Source organism: Danio aesculapii, chromosome 18 (genome assembly GCF_903798145.1).
Source record: "Danio aesculapii chromosome 18, fDanAes4.1, whole genome shotgun sequence".
Classification (NCBI taxonomy): domain Eukaryota; kingdom Metazoa; phylum Chordata; class Actinopteri; order Cypriniformes; family Danionidae; genus Danio; species Danio aesculapii.
The window spans coordinates 27499935-27519934 of record NC_079452.1 but is presented as its reverse complement, the minus strand read 5'-3'; the positions used below and the strand labels follow the sequence as shown (position 1 = coordinate 27519934).

The 20000-nt window shown below is 36.4% G+C and overlaps 1 protein-coding gene across 1 annotated transcript in view; it reads left to right on the top strand.

The window, feature by feature from the left end:
* The window catches only part of LOC130245302 (protein unc-13 homolog C), a 384171-nt gene that overhangs the window by 172874 nt on the left and 191297 nt on the right, over positions 1–20000 (top strand). Inside the window, exon 16 of the mRNA XM_056477954.1 lies at positions 12545–12673. Coding sequence (XP_056333929.1) covers positions 12545–12673 — 129 coding nt within the window. The remainder of the gene's footprint in view (positions 1–12544; positions 12674–20000) is intronic.

Here is a 20000-nt window from a genome sequence, read left to right as displayed (position 1 = left end):
GGAGAAAATGCAAACTCCACACAGAAACACCAACTGACCCAGGAGAGGCTCGAACCAGCGACATTCTTGCTGTGAGGCGACAGCGCAACCCACTGCGCCACCTTATTGCCTTTATTTTATTTTATTTTCGGCTTAGTCCCTTTATTAATTTGGGGTCGCACATGTTTTATGCAGCGGATGCCCTTCCAGCTGCAACCACACTCTCATTCACACACATACACTACGGACAATTTTAGCTTACCTAATTCACCTGTACCATATGTCTTTGGAGCACCTGGAGGAAACCCACGCGAACGTAGGGAGAACATGCAAACTCCACACAGAAACACCAACTGACCCAGCCAAGGCTCGAACCAGCGACGTTCTTGCTGTGAGGCAACAGCACTACCTACTGCGTCACCGCGTCACCTCTTTATTTTATTTTATTTTATTCTATTTTATTTTGTTTTTAATTTTTTAATTTTATTTAATTTAATTTTGTTTAATTTTTAATTTATTTATTTTATTTTTTGTTTTATTTAATTTTATTTAATTAAATTTTTAGCTTTATTTAACTTTTTTGTTTTAATATTTTATTTTGTTTTGTTTTTATTTTATTTTTTGTTTTGTTTAATTTCATTTAGTTTTTATTTTATTTATTTGTTATTTTTTATTATTATCATTTTTTTATATAATTATTAGCCCTCCTGTACAAATGTAATTCTTTTTCAAATATTTCCCAAGTGCCGTTTAACAGAACAAGGTTTTAACAAAACAAAATTTTAATGTTCAACATTATTAGGAATTATTGTATTTAATTGGCTGCAGAGCAACCCTAATTACCCTAACTTGCCGAAGTAACATAGTTAAGCCTTTAAATTGCACTTGAAGATGAATACCAGTATCTTACATAATAACTAGTCAAGAGTTTTATAATCATCATGGCAAAGACAAAATAAATTACTTATTAAAAATGAGTTATCACAACTCGTGCGTCCATTCAACTTAGTCTCTTTATTCCTCAGGGGTCACCACAGTGGAATGAACCGACCAACTTATCCAGCATATGTTTTAAACAGCGGATGCCCTTCCAGCTGCAACCTAGTACTGGAAAACACCCATACACACTTATTCACACACACTACGGCCAATTTAGTTTATTCAGTTCGGGGAGAACATGCAAACTCCACACAGAAACGCCAACTCGCCCAGCCGGGACTCAAACCAGCAACCTGCTTGCTGTGAGGCGACAGTGCTAACCACTGAGCCATCGTGTTGCCCCCATTATCCCTTGAACAGCACTTGGGAAGTATTTGAAAAAGAATTAAAATGTCACTAATCATTTTGACTTGAACTGTACATAGTTTTGTGTAATTGTGAGCTTCTGCTATATTTGGCTCATGCATTGATGAAAGAGACTATAGTGATGTGTTAATGATCTGCTAATCACAGTTCTCCTGATAAGATCTCCTGCATTGCCAGTCCTCAGATGTGTTTCACCTCGTCGCGCACAGATAAAGCGAATATATTCTCTGATTGTTTTCACGTTCTGCTTCATCAGCTGCGAATATAAAGCTGCGGCGCTTTACAGTCGGTAATGAAGCATTCTTCACCAGCGCTGCAGGCTTTCAATGATTTCTCATTTGTTTGCATGAAATAAAAAAATCTTTTGCCTCTTGAAATATGTACTCGAGTCAAATTTATTGGAGCACAATCACAAGAACTGCTTGTTCTGGGGGTCTCCTGGCAATAAAACTGACTTTGACGTATAGCCGGGCTCAGTGGGAGAGAATACGGCCGTTTTTGAGGAGTCGTAAAGAATAGGCTGATTTCTCATGGTTGGGGAGCTGTAATATATTCAGAGCCAATATGATTGTGAAGCAGGGCTGCACAATATAGCAAAAAATTATAGTTATCATGATAATAGTATAAGCTAGTGTTGTCATGATATTGGAATTTCTAACTGGGATAGCTTGGAAAATATAGATAGTTAATACCATTTTGATACTATGAGGAAAACCCACTTTCCCACACTCACACGAAGAAAATTAATATTATACAAATGTCACAATACTGGAATTTCGCACTTCGATACGATACCTTAAAAAATATCGATATTTGATACCATTTTCGATACTGCTAGGAACCCCTCACACCTCACCTCAACACACTTACAAAATTAATATTATACAAATGTCACAATACTGGAATTTTGAACTTCGATACAATACCTTAAAAATATCGATATTTGATACCATTTTCGATACTGCTAGGAACCTCTCACTGCTCACCTCAACACACTTACAAAAGTAATATTATACAAATGTCACAATACTGGAATTTTGAACTTCGATACAATACCTTAAAAAATATCGATATTTGATACCATTTTCTATACTGCGATGAAATCCACCCCAACGCACACACAAAACATTGATATTATACAATTTTCACAATGCTGGACTTTCTAATTTTGATATGATACCTTGAAAAATGTCTCTATTTGATACTATTTTTGATACTGCAAGAAATTCAACCCCCACCCCCCCCCACCCCAAACACACACACAAAAAATTACTAGTATGCAATTGTCACGATACTTGAATCTATAACTTCGATATGATACCTTGAAAATTATTGATATTCGATACCACTTTTGATAATGAAAGGAAAAACTGTTTCCCACTGCCACACACACAAAATTAATAGTATGCAAAGAAACCCCACAAAAACACACACACAATGAATAGTCTACAATTGTCACAATACTGGAATTTCTAACTAAAAATATCAATATTCTATACCATTTCCGATACTGCGATGAAATGCACCCCCTCCCCCTCACCTCCAATTCACGCACAAACATTAATAGTATGCATTTGTCACAATGCTGGACTTTCTAACTTCAATACGATACTTTGAAAAAATTGTATATTTGATACCATTTTTGATACTGCAAGGAACCCCCCCCCCCCCCCCCACACACACACACACACACATACCGACAGAGAAAAATGAATAGCATACAATTGTCATGATACTGTAATATTTTTACTTCGATATGATACCTTGAAAAATATTGATATTTGATAACATTTTTGATAGTGCAAGGAACCCCCACACACACACATAGAAAAATAAATAGCATGCAATTGTCATGATACTGGAATGTTTTTGCTTCAATACGATACCTTGAAAAAATCGATATCTGATACAATTTTTGATACTGCAAAGAACCCCTCGTCAACCCACACACACAAAATAAATATTATACAATTGTCATGATACTGAAATTTCTAACTTGGATACAATACCTTGAAAATATTGATATTTGATAGCATTTTTGATACTGCAAAGAACCTCGCCAGACCCATATGTTAAATATAAAATTGCAATTGTCACAATACTTCAATTCGATACCTGGTAAAAACATCAATATTTGATACCATTTTCGATATTGCGATGTAAGCCACCCCCAACACACACAAAAATTAATAGCATACAATTGTAACGATACTGCAATTTCTAACTTTGATACGATATTTTGAACAATATCGATATTCGATACCATTTTCAATACAGCATGGAACACACACAAAATGAATAGTATACAATTGTCATGATGCTGGAAATTCTACCTTTACATGATACCTTGAAAAATATTGATATTCAACACAATTTTTGATGCTGCAATAAAATCCACCCTACCCCCCAACACACACTTATACAATTGTCATGATACTGAAATTTTTAACTTTGATATGATACCTTGAAAAAAATGCATATTCAATACAATTTTTGATACTGCGAGGCCCCTCCCCCCTCCAACCCCACATGCATACACACACACACACACACACACACACACACACACACACACACAAAATAATAGTATACAATTGTCACTATACTGGAATTTAAAACATTGATACAATGTTTGGAACAATATCAATATTGGATACCATTTTCAATATTGCATGGAACACACAAAATTAATGGTATACAAATGTCACGATACTGGAATTTATAACTTTGATATGATATTTTGAAACATATCGATATTCGAATACTGCATGGAAACCATTTTCAATCACTGTAGGCTACCTGCAGAAGTGTCATTGAAAATCATTTTTACCAATCTTTTTTTAGTCTACAGACACTTTATATGATCACTGTGCATTGTCTCCCACATTTGATCAAATTTTATAGTCATCCAAGTGCATCTGCACAGAATTTCTTGGTTGCATCAATTTAAAAATATTGAGTAGGTTAAACTAGTGCTTCAACATTGTTCAAAATGTTCAATTAAAAGGTCTCAAGCTAAAAATCCAAGTGAAAAATGGCTTTCGACAAGGCTGAGGTTAGCAATCGTGGGCTAAAAAAGATTGATGACCGCTGATTTAAATGTTTGCACCATGACAGTTTAATATCAGACAAATATCCATTATTACATGTTTATCTTAGTATGATCATTACATAAATCTTTTAACTTTGATATGATAGCTTGGAAAAATATCGATTTTCAATACAATTTTTGATACTGCAAGGAACCCCACTTCCACCTATCCCCCACCCCCTTTTCCAATTTCTTACTTCGATATGATACCTTGAAAAATATTGATATTCGATACCATTTTTGATACTGCATTGAAACCATTTTCAATCAAGATCACTTGTACAATGTCTCCCCCCCCCCCCCATCAATGTCGATTTTCGATACCATGTGGAACACACACAAAATTAAGACAAGACTGGAATTTCTAAATTTGAAATTTGACACGATATTTTGAAAAATATTGATATTCGATACCATTTTCAATACTGCATGGAAACCATTTGCAATGGAGATTTGAGAAGTTTTGAGAAGTGTCATTGAAAATCATTTTACCAATCTTGGTTTGTTTTTGTTAGTTTACAGGCACTTCATATGATCACTGTGCATTGTCACCCAAATTTTCTCCCCTCCAAATATCATCCGGGTCAATTCAGTTAAAAAAATGTAAGTTTAAAATAGATCTTTTACATAATGGTCAATTAAAGGTCTCAAGCTGAAAATCAAAATGAAAAATGGCTTGACTTTCGACAAGGCTGAGGTTAGGGATCTTGGGCTAAAAAAGATTGATGACCACTGATTTAAATGTTTGCACCATGACAATTTATTATATCAAAAAAAATGTATTAGATCAGAAAAATATCCATTATTACCTGTTTAACTTAGTATGATCATTACATAAATCTTTTAACTTTGATATGATAGCTTGAAAAATATCGATTTTCAATACAATTTTTAATACTGTGAGAAACCCCACTTCCACCCTTCCCCCACCCCCTCCTCCAACCCCAGACACAGACACACACACACACACACACACACACAAAATTAATAGTACAGAATTATCACGGTACTGGAATTTCTTACTGTTACGTAAGTGAGACAGGTGTAATGTGTGCGACAGATCAAGGATGAGGCAGGAATCAATTCTCTATTTAAGCTTTTTACTCAGTAGTTGAAAATTATTGAACAGGAATTGGAGAGGAAAAGAAAGAAATAAACATTTATAATTATCTTTAAACAAAAACAACGAGTGTAAGCCAAATCAAAGAAATTAACAAAACAAAACGATCCTTAAAACTAAAGTCTAAACTAGGCGCCAAAAATAAATACAAATAAACACCGAAATCTTCAGTGTATACGACACCCGAACTAAACTAATTAAAGCTACAAAACTGTAAATACACAACTGACACTCAAACTAATCTAACAAAACATCAATCTAAACTAAAACACACCGGATAAAACGGTCAAAGCTTAGAACCACACAACAACCATCACATTACGTTACTTAAAGCCAACGAAGTTCAACAAGCAAACTCGAATTACCACAGTAAACTGAGATAATAAATCACTAAACAGCCGAAGCATAGCACAATCAAATTGCGTGGAGCACAAATGGTACGCCGAGGCAGAGCGCACATCACACACTGGTCTGTCGGGGCTTTAAATCCTTGCGGCTCGTCCTGGGATTGGTGGAACCGACTTCGTCATAATGATGATGGACAGAATGGTAAACCAATAAGAAACCTAAAGACTAAACAAGCAGAGAGGAGGGTGAGAAAAAAAAATAGACAAAGAAAACATCAAACATAACACTTCGATATGATACCTTGAAAAATATCGATATTCGATACCATTTTTGAGACTGTGCAAGCTACCACCCCCCCTTCCACATTGATAATTTATTAGATCAAAAAACGTGTAAGATCAGAAAAATATCCACTATTACCTGTTTATCTTTTTGTAAACGTAATTAAAATAGCTTTGTTTTTTCTCAGGGGAAATGAACTGCAATATCGCATACTCAAGTATCGCGCACTGTAAAATCACATTACTGTAAGTTGCTGTAGGGGATGACTGCACTTGTTGTCTATGTCACTGCTGTTATTCGACTGAGCTTGATTCCCTCTTGTGCCGTTAGCAGGAATATTATTATATGACTGACTATTGTAAACGCAGGTCAATATGAGTTGTAAAAACGCGTTCATATTCAATACAGAGAATAAACAGTGATTGATTTTTGTTCTTGCTTTCTCCTCCCAGGCTGTTAAAGTTCATTTACACAGACGTGCACACATTTGCCATTTAGTTTTGTCAGGGTTTGCTTCAGGATTATAAACACGGACTCTGAAAGCACAGTATAGGATAAGCGCAGACACAAATGCTGACGTAGCTGATGCGTTTGTTTACTTGTGTAGGAAATGAGACTTTGATGTAGACTGATCATGTTTTATTCACAAGTGTATGTGGGTCAGTGATGATTCAGGCGTTTTTTTGGTGTGGATCAATGCATGCATTCAAATCAGCATTAAAAATTAATTTAATTAAAACAACAATGGGGTGGCATAGTGGTTCACAGCAAGAAGGTTGCTGGTTTGAGTCCCGGCTGTGTCATTTATCATTTCTGTGTGGAGTTTGCATGTTCTCCCCATGTTGGCGTGGTTTTCCTCTGGGTGCTCCGGTTTCCCCCACAAGTCCAAAGACATGCGCTATAGGTGAATTCATTAACTAAATTGTCCATAGTGTATGTGTGTGTGTGTGAATGTGAGAGTATGTGGGTGTTTCCTAGTACTGGGTTGCAGCTGGAAGGGCATCTGCTGTGTAAAACATATGCTGAATAAGTTGCCGGTTAATTCCGCTGTAGCTGCCCCTGATGAATACAGGGACTAAGCCAAAGGAAAATGAATGAATGAATGAATGAATGAATGAATGCATGAAAGACAACAACCATTCATAATTTAGAATTGTGATTTTAGCATTTGAGTGTACATGTGATGATAAGGAATTGGACTGAAATCTTTACATTTAATATTTCATTGTTATAAAATGCATTAAAATAAGTTTTAAATTTATTTTGAAATACGCTCTAAATATAATGAGAAATTATTTTATGTTTTATTAGTGTAATATTGTGTATATTGTATTCATGTATTATTAATTTATTAAATATTTATTTGACAAGTTGATGTAGTGTAACTGGCAAGCAGGACGTTTTTTTTTTTGTCAAGAAATAAAAATTATTACTGCAAATAACATCACAGACCCACGAATTATTATCAGTAAAATAAAAACAAAATAGATAAGTGATGAAAAACAGGATTGCAGGACAAAAAGACAAAAAAAGTTAAAGAAAAAAAAGAAAAAATTGTGGCGCCCAAAAAAGTAATTAGTTTAAAAAAGTAAAAAACAAAAAATCTTTTTGCAGTCATAATTTCAGTGTAATTGCAGTGTTTAGCTAAAATATACAATGCATAGATATACATATATTAAATATACAATTTCAATTGTCACATTACTGGAATTGCTAACTTCAGTACAATACCTTGAAAAATATCGATATTCGATACCATTTTCGATACTACGATGAGATCCACTCCCCAAACCCTCACACACACACAAAAATTAATAGTATACAATTGTGACTGTACTGAAATTTCTAACTTCAATGCGATACTTGGAAAAATATTGATAATCAATACCATTTTCGATACTGCGTGGGAACCCCCCCCCCCCTCCATCAATTTTGATACTGCAAGAAACCAACCTTTTTTTTGTGAAACTGCAAGGACCACCCAACCTCACATGCACACACACAAAATTGATAGCATAAAATTGTCACGATACTGGAATTTCTCATTTCTGTACGACACTTTAAATAAGTATCACTGTACAATGCCATTTTCAATACTGTGATGAAATCCACCTCCCACCCCCAACACACACACACAAAATATAATATAATAGCATACAGTTGTCACAATACTGGAATTTCTAACTTTGATGTGATGCTTTGAAAAATATTGATAATCAATACCAATTTTCGATACTGCGTAGGAAATGACCCCCCCCCCCCACCCAAAAAAACCACACACACAAAAAACGAATAGTCTACAATTGTCACGATATTGGAACTTATAACTTTGATTCGGAACCTTAAAAAATGTCAATATAATTTTTGATACTCCAAAAAAAAAATTTTTTTTTCGAAACTGCGAGGTACCACACATACACACACACACACACACACACACACACACACAATTAATAGTATACAATTGTCACGATACTGAAATTTCTTACTTCAATACGATACTTTGAAAAATATCGATATTCGATACCATTTTCAATATTGCATGGGAAACACCCCTCCCCCAACAGCTCCCCCAAAACACACACACACACACACACACACACACACACACACACACAAAATGAATAGTCTACAATTGTAACAATAATGGAATTAACAACTTTGATTCGGTACCTTAAAAAATATTGATACTGCAAGAACTGTTTTTTTTTAAACTGTGAGAAACCCCCCACCCCGCATGCATGCATGCACACACGCACACACACACACGCACACACACACACACACACACACACACACACACACACACACACACACACACAAAATAATTGTATAAAATTGTCACGATACTAGAATTTCTAATTGTGATACGATACCTTGAAAAATATCAATATCGAGGAACCCCCCTATACCCCGCTCCTTCCTTCCACACACACACACACACACACACACACACACACACACACACACACACAAACACACACACACACACACACACACACACACAAAATTAATATTCTACAATTGTCACAATACTGGAATTTCTAACTTCTGTACGATATTTCGGAAAAATAGTCTACAATTGTCACGTTATTCTATACCATATTTGATATTGTAAGAACCCCCCCCGCCCCAAAACACACACACACAAAATTAATTGTATACATTTGTCACGATACTGGAATTTCTAACTTCGATACGATATCTTAAAAAATATAATTTAATTTTATTATGCCGATATTAGTTTATAATTGTCATGTTTGTAAATTCACGAATTTGTGAATATTAATATGGCGTCTGTTATATTAAAAACATAAACAAAACAATCGAAAGCATGACATTCACATGTATTAATTGTGTAAAGAAAATGGTTTCTTTTTAGATTTTTTTCTTTAGATATACATTAAAATTTGACAAGTAAATCATGTTTTATAAAAGAAAATATCAAATCTAAATGTTGCAATATTATTGAGTTGCATTACTGCATCAGTATTTTAGCTATATTGTCAGATCTATAGCCACATAATCTACATTTTTACAGCATCACAAACAGGAATGTTCTACCCTAAAAACGCTAAGAACCACCCTTGTCATCATCTCTTAATCTTCTCTGTTTGTCATTGACCCACATACAGATCTGATGGCCTGTGAACTGGGAGAATTAAGGAGTGTGTTTTGATGAGTCGTGAGGCATGAGGAGATGATGTCACATACACACACACACACACACACACACACACAGTCACACACACAGTTCATTATCCGGGCCTTGCATCCCATCAAAGTGTTTGGCTATTTGCATGATTGACAGCTTGAGTGGCCTGAGCTGGCAAATCAGTGAAGCGCAGCTAAGTAAGCCCCGCCCACTGAGAGATCACCGCCAGGCAGAGCATAAAAACCCTGACTGTCACGATGCATTATGGGTAATGGAAGAGTGCCATGCCGGGGCGATGTTTATTCCTCCCCTTAGCATCCACATCCAGAAACACCAACACACCACATGTGGAGGAACGGGACAAATTACACACTTACATAATCTATATTCTCCAGTTATTCATTTACATATTCTGAGGGACTCTTTTCAGTGTGGTCTTCTCGTCCTGTACAAGGAGAGAAATAATTCTGCAGGGTAAAAATAGAGAGTAAAAGTGTGTGTTTTGTCATTTACAAGTATTTGTGCAATTCTGTGTTGTGACTATATAAGATATAAGAACTGTTTAGAACTTGAATCATTGGCTGCGTCCAAAATTGTCTATTACTTGAGTAGGTAGTATATATACACTCACCGGCCACTTTATTAGGTACCCCTGTCCAACAGCTCATTAACGCAAGTTTCTAATCAGCCAATCACATGGCAGCAACTCAATGCATTTAGACATGCAGACATGGTCAAGACGATCTGCTGCTGTTCAAAGCGAGCATCAGAATAGAGAATAAAGGTGATTTAAGTGACTTTGAACGTGGCATGGTTGTTGGTGCCAGACGGGCTGGTCTGAGTATTTCAGAAACTGCTGATCTACTGGGATTTTTACGCACAACCATCTTTAGGGTTTACAGAGAATGGTCTGAAAAAAAAGAAATATCCAGTGAGCGGCAGTTCTGTGGGCACAAATGCCTTGTTGATGCCAGAGGTCAGAGGAGAATGGCCAGACTGGTTCCAGCTGATAGAAAGGCAACAGTACCTCAAATAAGCACTCGTTACAACCGAGGTCTGCTGAAGAGCATCTCTGAACACACAACACGTCCAACCTTGAGGCAGATGGGATACAGCAGCAGAAGACCACACCGGGTGCCACTCCTGTCAGCTAAGAACAGGAAACTGAGGCTACAATTCACACAGGCTCACCAAAACTGGACAATAGAAGATTGGAGAAACGTTGCCTGGTCTGATGAGTCTCCATTTCTGCTGCCACATTCAGATGGTCGGGTCAAAATTTGGCATCAATACATCAAAGCATGGATCCATCCCGCCTTGTATCAATGCTTCAGGCTGGTGGTGGTGGTGTAATGATGTGGCGGATATTTTCTTGTCACACTTTTGGTCCATCAGTACCAATTGAGCATCGTGTCAACGCCACAGCCTACCTGAGTATTGTTGCTGACCATGTCCATCCCTTTATGACCACAGTGTACCATCTTCTTAACCCATCGTCATAAAGCGCCAATCATCTCAGACTGGTTTCTTAAACATGACAATGAGTTCACTGTACTCACATGGCCTCCACAGTCACCAGAGCTCAATCCAATAGAACACCTTTGGGATGTGGTGAAACGGGACATTCACATCATGAATGTGCAAATCTGCAGTGACTGTGTGATGCTATCATGTCAATATGGACGAAATCTCTGAGGAATATTTCCAGTATCTTGTTAAATCTATGCCACAAAGGATTAAGGCAGTTCTGAAGGCAAAAGGTGGTCCAACCCGGTACTTGTAAGCTGTACCTAATAAAGTGGCCGGGGAGTGTATATAAATGTGCATTTACATCATTACAGTTGGAACTGTCAATTTTATATAGTATAAATATGAGTAGGTGATATGGTGGCTCAGTGGTTAGCACTGTCGCCCCACAGCAAGAAGGTCACTGATTCGAGCTTCAACTGGGTCAGCTGGCATTTCTATGTGGGGTTTGCATGTTATCCCCATGTTGGCGTGGGTTTCCTCCAGGTGCTCCGGTTTCCCCCACAGTCCAAACACATGCACTATGGGTGAATTGAAAAAGCCAAATTGGCCGTGGTGTATGTGTGTGAATGCAAGAGTGTATGGGTGTTTCCCAGTACTGGGTTGCAGCTGGATGGGCATCTGCTGCGTAAAACATATACTGGATAAGTTGGCGGTTCATTCCGCTGTGGTGACCCCTGATTAATAAAGGAATGAATGAATGGATGAATATAGAGGTTAAAATATGACCCATAATAAAAGAAAAATACATGTCTAATAATGATAAAGCCCATATTTGATCTGTGATTTATCATTGCAGTAGTACAGGTGTGATACTTTTGCTTGTTTGAGCCTGATTTACTGACATACTTTACTCAAAATTCACTTCAGAACATCAGTCGAGCGTTTATTTATTCATTTTTATAATTTTTGTGACCAGACATTGTTTAATATTGCAGAATAAAGAATAAATCATGCTATTTTAAGTGGTAAAGGCTAGGTCAATTAGCATTGAGCTATAAATATGCTTTAACGCTCATAAAATACCCAGGATAAGAACACAAATAATCCAGATATTGCCACAAGTGTTTGCTTATTCTCTTCATGTTTGATCCATTTATCAGTTTCTATCATCTTTATCTTCATGCAGTGAGAGCTGACCATAGCTGATGTCTTCTTCAGTAATGTATATGTGGAAATTATCGCATTAGGGCGCCCTCTAGGGTCCACTAATTCTGCGTGTGTTTTAATATTTCAGGTTCAGGAGCTTCAGAATCCCCCCAGAGCCAGTATGGTGGTTAAAGACTGCGTGAAGGCCTGTCTGGACTCCACATACAAATACATCTTTGACAACTGCCATGAGCTCTACAACCAGCTGCTGGACCAGGTAAGAGCTCACAGTGACCAGGACACACACACTCCAGCACACACACACACTCCAGCACACCATTCTGACAGTGAGTTAAAAAAAAGGAGGACATTTATTTTAAATATTCAGCCTTAGATTGATTGATTCGAAGCATGTGTGTGTGTGTGTGTGTGTGTGTGTGTGTGTGTGTGTGTGTGTGTGTGTTTGAGAAAGTTAAAATGCACACTGTTTGCTTTAGAGATAGGTCTGGGTTAGCGCTACACAAAATACATTTTGCACAGTATAAAACAGTGGAAACCTATGGAAAGTCCCCATAGTTTTAAAAATAAATCTGCCAGTGTGTGTGCGTGTGTGTGTGCGTGCGTGTGTGTGTGTGTGTGTGTTACAGAAGGTGCTAGTGTTCAGAATGAGAGTGTTTCCTCACTTGGAGAGAGAATCTCTCTTCACCCCTGTCGTAAAGTACATGCAGTGTTATGACACTATTATTTATGACGCTGTGTGTGTGCGTGTGCGTGTGCGTGTGCGTGTGTGTGTGTGTGTGTGTGTAGTGATTCTCTCATTAGTGTGTCGCTTCAATCTGATCCCTACAGTAACACATGACAACTAAATATCTCATGGTTCATTCTCATACACACACACACACACACACACACTGAATGTCTGACCCCAGAATGCTCATCACACTGGCCTGATGTCCTGCTTGCTGAAACTCTGCTTGTTGTGTGTCTCTGTGGTGTTTCAGCTCTCAGATCTCTCGCTTCACAGAGTTCCTTGTGTCAGTATTTGATTGATTTGAAGGTTTATAGAGGCGCCGCTCACCAGAATTGATTTGGCTCATCGTTTACTCCTGCGTTTGTTGTTTGAAACCTGTTTGCTTTGTTCTGGAGGATGAAAAGATTCTTTCTGTTTAGCAAAATATTCACACTGATCTTTATTATCATTGATCTTTACTAAATGCACTGATAACTGCATTATCAAGATCTATCTATTTATCTATCTATCTATCTATCTATCTATCTATCTATCTATCTATCTATCTATCTATCTATCTATCTATCTATCTATCTATCTATCTATCTATCTATCTATCTATCTATCTATCTATCTTTCTGTCTGTCTGTCTGGGGGCGGCACGGAGGCGCAGAGGGTAGTGCTGTCGCCTCACAGCAAGAAGGTCCCTGGTTTGAGCCTCGGCTTGGTCAGTTGGCATTTCTGTGTGGAGTTTGCATGTTCTCCCTGTGTTGGCGTGTGTTTCCTCCGGGTGCTCCGGTTTCCCCCATAGTCCAAACACATGCACTTTAGGTGAATTGGGTAGGCTAAATTGGCCATAGTGTATGCGTGTGAACAAAGTGTGTATGGATGTTTCCAAAGAAAATGAATGTCTGTTTGTCTATCTATCTATCTATCTATCTATCTATCTATCTATCTATCTATCTATCTATCTATCTATCTATCTATCTGTCTGTCTGTCTGTCTGTCTGTCTGTCTGTCTGTCTGTCTGTCTGTCTGTCTGTCTGTCTGTCTGTCTATCTATCTATCTATCTATCTATCTGTCTATCTGTCTATCTGTCTATCTATCTATCTATCTATCTAACTTTTTATAGATGAATGAATGAATACTTTTTAATAAAATAAATAAATGAACAATTTTTTTCTTTGACACATTTCTAAATGTATTGAACATTTGCACACCCCACATCTTTTATATTTTATTTATTTTAATATTGTTTCTTTTTATTTTAAGTTTTTCATCTAATGTTTATATTTTATTTCATCTTAACTTCAAATAACAAACATGTTCTATAAATAGTTTTAGTTTTAATGATAACTTTCCTTTTTTAAAATGATATTTTTTAATATATTAGGTATATATTTATTTCAGTAAGGACTGTAGTATTTATTGAACATTTTCCCAGTTAGTATATTAATTTTAGTTATAATTTCTTTGATTATTTCTTTAAATATTCATATTCATCTAATATTATTGTTTTTTAATATTTATTATATATTTATACAGTTGAAGTCAGAACTATTAGCTCCCCTTTGAATTTATTTTTCTTTTTTTAAATATTTGTTATGTTATGTTTAACAGAGCAGGGAAATTTCCACAGTATGTCTGATAATATATTTTCTTCTGGAGAAAGTCTTATTTGTTTTATTTTGGCTAGAATAAAAGCAGTTTTTAATTTTTTAAACACCATTTTAAGGTCGACATTATTAGGCCCTTTAAGCAATTTTTTTCGATAGTCTACAGAACAAACCATCATTATACAATAACTTGCCTAATTACCCTAACCTGCCTAGTTAATCTAATTAACCTAGTTAAGCCTTTAAATGTCACTTTAAGCTGTATAGAAGTGTCTTGAAGAATATCTAGTCTAATATTATTTACTGTCATCATGGCAAAGATAAAATAAATCAGTTATTAGAGATGAGTTATTAAAACTATTATGTGTAGAAATGTGCTGAAAAAATCTTCTCTCCGTTAAACAGAAATCGGGGAAAAAAAATAAACAGGGGGACTAATAAATCAGGGAGGTTAATAGTTCTGACTTCAACTGTATATATTTGTTTTCAACTTCAGAAGAAATAAGTATAACAATTCCTCAGAGTTTTTCTCTTAAAGCAAGCTCTTAAATGATCTGCCAGTAAAGAAGTAATCTTGTTTTCGCCTTGAAATGTAGATATTTGGACTAAAATCAAGACAAATATTCAAAACAAGTTGTTATGATTTCCGTATAAATACAGTAATTAAATGCAATCCTGTAGCTCAATTATAATTCAGACTCAACATTACATATATTGCAATGTGACTATTGCGGGTGCACACATTCTGATATCAATGCTGACACAATGTATTGTGCAGCCCATAAATAATATATATGTATATTATTAATATTATTATTATTTTTTTTTAAACATTATTTTAATGACATAATAAAATATACCTTAATTAGCCCTAAAAAACAGCACTGAGTCCCCGAACACAACACAGCTAAAATTACAGTGAAGCGCTTTAGTGGCTTTTGGAGCAGAACTGACCCGTCTTCCTCTTTAAATGAGGCGAAGGACCCGTGGAGAAGAAAGCAGGCTTTTATTTGCACTTCAGGAATGAGCACAGCGAGTGTTCCTCCTCTAGATGTCTTATTTATTAAATATAGCAGCTTCAGGAAGAGGTGGGCTGTGTTTCTTATATAATCATGTCAAAAAGACACGTGCAGGGGGTCGGAAACAACCAAATCCGGTTAGTGTGATGTGGCTGAAGGAGATCCACGAGAAGAACAGAGAAAAGATCAGACACACTGAGTCAGAAACACTTACAGAAAATGATGAAATGAAAAACAACAACAACTAAACACACTGGAAATATAGATTTTTGGCAAGATTCGACAAAACATTGCAAATAAAACTTTGTATAGTTGTTGGAGTTACTCTTTGGGCTTCTATTGGAGTTTTGTATGATCACATATGAAGAATTGGCACACAAGAAACTATAGTTTTATTAATACAGTTTTTATGCTACAAGTTTTATGCATATATTTATTTATAAATCCTCATGAAATCAGATTTAATGTTTTTTGTGGGGGTTTATTTTAGCCTTAAAGTAATCCATAAGCTAGTGTGCTCCAAAACAATGACAAAAATCACATTTCAAACATTTAAAGACCTATCTATGGAATAAAATCACTGTCATTAATATTTTGTGTGTAAATAAAATTCACACATCCGTAATTATAAAATCGTAAAGGAAAATGAAGCGTACTCATAATTTTACGAGGGTACAATTCCAAAATCTGCGATTAAAACAGACACAGATACGTCATTTTCTTTGTCTGTTTGTATACGACTGATAATTTTACGATGGGTGTACTTTACAAACACGAAATACAGTTTCACCACGGACACGAAGTCCTGATTACGAGTACGAATCCTGTTAAAACTCCACTGTTGAAATGACATCATCGCTGTCACAGGCATTAATAAACAAGCGAGAGTCATCGATCACAAAGGCGCGCCTGCTGGGCACTCAAGCTCCACACACACCATCTCAGGTAAGATTTCTGTTATTCCCTCTTTGAGAAATATTTTGTTAAACTTTGTTAGAGTTGAACACCGTTAAGTGATTCACTGAGAAATCCTGCGCTCGCTGCCTGTAACGTAAACTTACATTATGCTCACTATCCTTGGCCCGTTCTTAATTTAGATTCTGTAAAATGTCCAAAAAACACAGCGAAAATGGACCTCATTGAGTCTCAACCTTTATTACAGCTCATGAAGGACATTTCTCAAAGAGGGAATAACAAACATCTAACCTGAGACGGTGTGTGGGGAGCTTGAGTGTTAAGCAGGCGCGCCCTTATGATCAATGACTCTCGCTTGTTTATTAATGCCTGTAACAACGGGGATGTCATTTTGAATGTCGCTGTTTGATTTGTTCTCGTAATCAGGACTTCGTGTTCGTGGTGAAACCATTTCGTGTTTGTAAAGTACACCCATTGTAAATTTATCAGTCATATACAAACAGTCAAAGAAAAAGTCGTATCTGTGTCTGGTCTAATCACAGATTTTGGATTTGTACCATCGTAAAATTACGAGTATGTTCCGTTTTCCTTTACGATTTTATAATTACGGATGCATGAATTTTATTTACGCACAAAATATTTATGACAGTGATTTTATTCCATACCTATCCTGCCCCTTTTTCTAAGATGTAAATTAGGTTTCTGATGTCCCTAGAGAGTGTGTGTGAAGTTTCAACTCAAAATACCCCACAAATAATGCTTTATAACTCTCTGAAACTGACCTTCTTATGCTTTTAATCTAATTGTGGCATTTTGGTGACTGTCACTTTAAATGCAAATGAGATTGTGCTCTTTTAAAAGAGGGCGGAGCTTCATATGCCTTTGTGTCAGCATAATGACAGACTGATGCAATCTCTGTGAATGACTGAAAATGTGAAAAGATGTGTGTGAGACTGTCAGTCTATGGAGATTCATGTCTCTGTTTATTTGTGCTTCATCTTAAACACATTTATGATCCTCTAATTCGCTGACATTATTTTCAGAAGGTGAAAACTCTAATGGCGGATGGCTGCTTCTCACTCGGGGCTGTTTATGCTAATGAGGGAGAGATCATCACTAATGGCATATTAATTAAAGATGTACTTACAGAAATAAATTACAGATACAATTACTTATAGAATCAGTACAATGTTCAAAACATGTATTTATACAATAAGTACTATGTACGTAAGTACGTTAGTTAAGGCCACCTTAATATAAAGTTAGACCCTATTTGAAATTAGGCAAGACAAGGCAAGTTTATTTATATAGCACATTTCATACACAGTGGCAATTTGAAGTGCTTTTCAAAAACAGGAATAAAAGAAAGAAGTATAAGAGAAATAAAAACAAATAATAAAAATGGTTAAAAAAATGAAATAAATAAGCATAAAAACAAATAAAATGTGTTATAAAAGAATGAAAAAGAAAAGAAAGACATAATAGTGCAATCAGTCGGACGTAGCACAGTGCTCATTCAGTAAAGGCACAGCTAAACAGATGTGTTTTCAGTCTTGATTTGAATGTGCCTAATGTTGGAGCACATCTGATCATTTCTGGAAGCTGATTCCAGCAGCGGGGGGCGCTGTTAGTAGCTGAACACCGATTCACCCTGCTTTGACTGAACTCTTGGAATTTCTAGTTTATTTGATCCTAAAGATCTGAGTGATCTGTTAGGTTTGTATTCAGTGAGCATATCTGTAATGTATTGAGGTCCTAGGCCATTTAGTGATTTATAGACCAGTAATAATACTTTAAAATCTATTCTGAATGTAACTGGGAGCCAGTGTAAAGACCTGAGGACAGGTGTGATGTGCTCTGATTTACTGCTTCTGGTCAGAATTTTGGCCGCAGCGTTCTGGATGAGCTGTAACTGTCTGACTGTCTTTTTGGGAAGGCCAGTAAGGAAGCCGTTACAGTAATCCACCCTGCTGCTGATAAAAACATGAACAAGTTTCTTGTCTTCACTGGAAACAAAGCATCTGATTCTTGCAATGTTTTTGAGATGATAGTATGCTGATTTACTAACTGCTTTGACATGACTACTGAAACTCAGATCTGACTCCAGAGTCACACCAAGATTCTTGACCTTATTTTTTGTTGTTTGACCCTTAGAGTCAAGGTACGCATTCACCTTGAGAACCTCATCTCTGTTCCCAAATGCAATCATGCAAATTAATGTCACAAATTAATGTCACAATACAAACAAATAAAAATATAAATATTCCAATATCGCCATCTTTCTTTATTTTCTTTAATATTGATATTATTGATCTGATAAATTACCGGAACGACTTTACCGGTAAATTCAAAAAAGTGCTGTTCACATAGGCATGGACGTTCTGGAATTTTCTGGAAAAGACCCTTCACACATCCATTCCAAAATACCGGTAAATTCTGACATCATTAACCAGAAATGGCCTCTAAACGGCTGCGATTGTATTAGTAAACATAGAAGAGATCGGGCTTTTGTTGATGGTTTGATTTTTATATAAAGCTATAGCATTCATGCATCTGCTTTTATCCCAGAGACAACCGCGGCGAAATGTTTACACATTAGACTACATTACAAACTCTGTAGATGGACAACTTCGAGGAATACATATGGAGGAACACTTTTGCATGTCGAGATGTACATTATATGTGTGTTTGCTGGCCAGTTCTTGGTGCTGGCGCTCACAGGAGAACTCTTTCACTTCACGTGCACACATGTCTAAAATCTGAAGCAATCTAGTAAATCTAGCAATCTCGGCCTCGTGATTTCACCACATTTTCAGCCTGTTGTTTATTTATTTATTTTATTTTTTGCTTTATCTGGTTTCTGCAACTGTTGTTCACCGGACTCGAACCCTGTGATCACGTTCAACTCCACTTTGCATCCCAAGTCCATCAGCACACCCGGTGAGCTACTGGGCAAACACTGTAAAAGCTGTCAATTTGGAGGTAAGCAGTCAGCGGTGTTTATTTTAAAGATGAAATGCAACCAGACGTATCCAACGTAGGCTAATTTTGAAAATGTAGCCCTATATACATTTCTGGAGATCGCAAATTATGTAGCCAGAGGCATGTATGGCTGCATTTCGTATTTGAGACGAATTCTATCGGTCAGCATGACGCTGTTTCTTTTTTTGCACTTACCAGCTGACTGCTTACCTTCGTATGGACGGCCATTTCAGAAAGCAGGTAAGACAAAAACAGAATTCAAAAAATAAAAGAAACAAGTAAACAGCAGGGTGAGAATGTGACAAAATCTGAAAACGTGGTAAAAATCAGTCGAGGGCTTT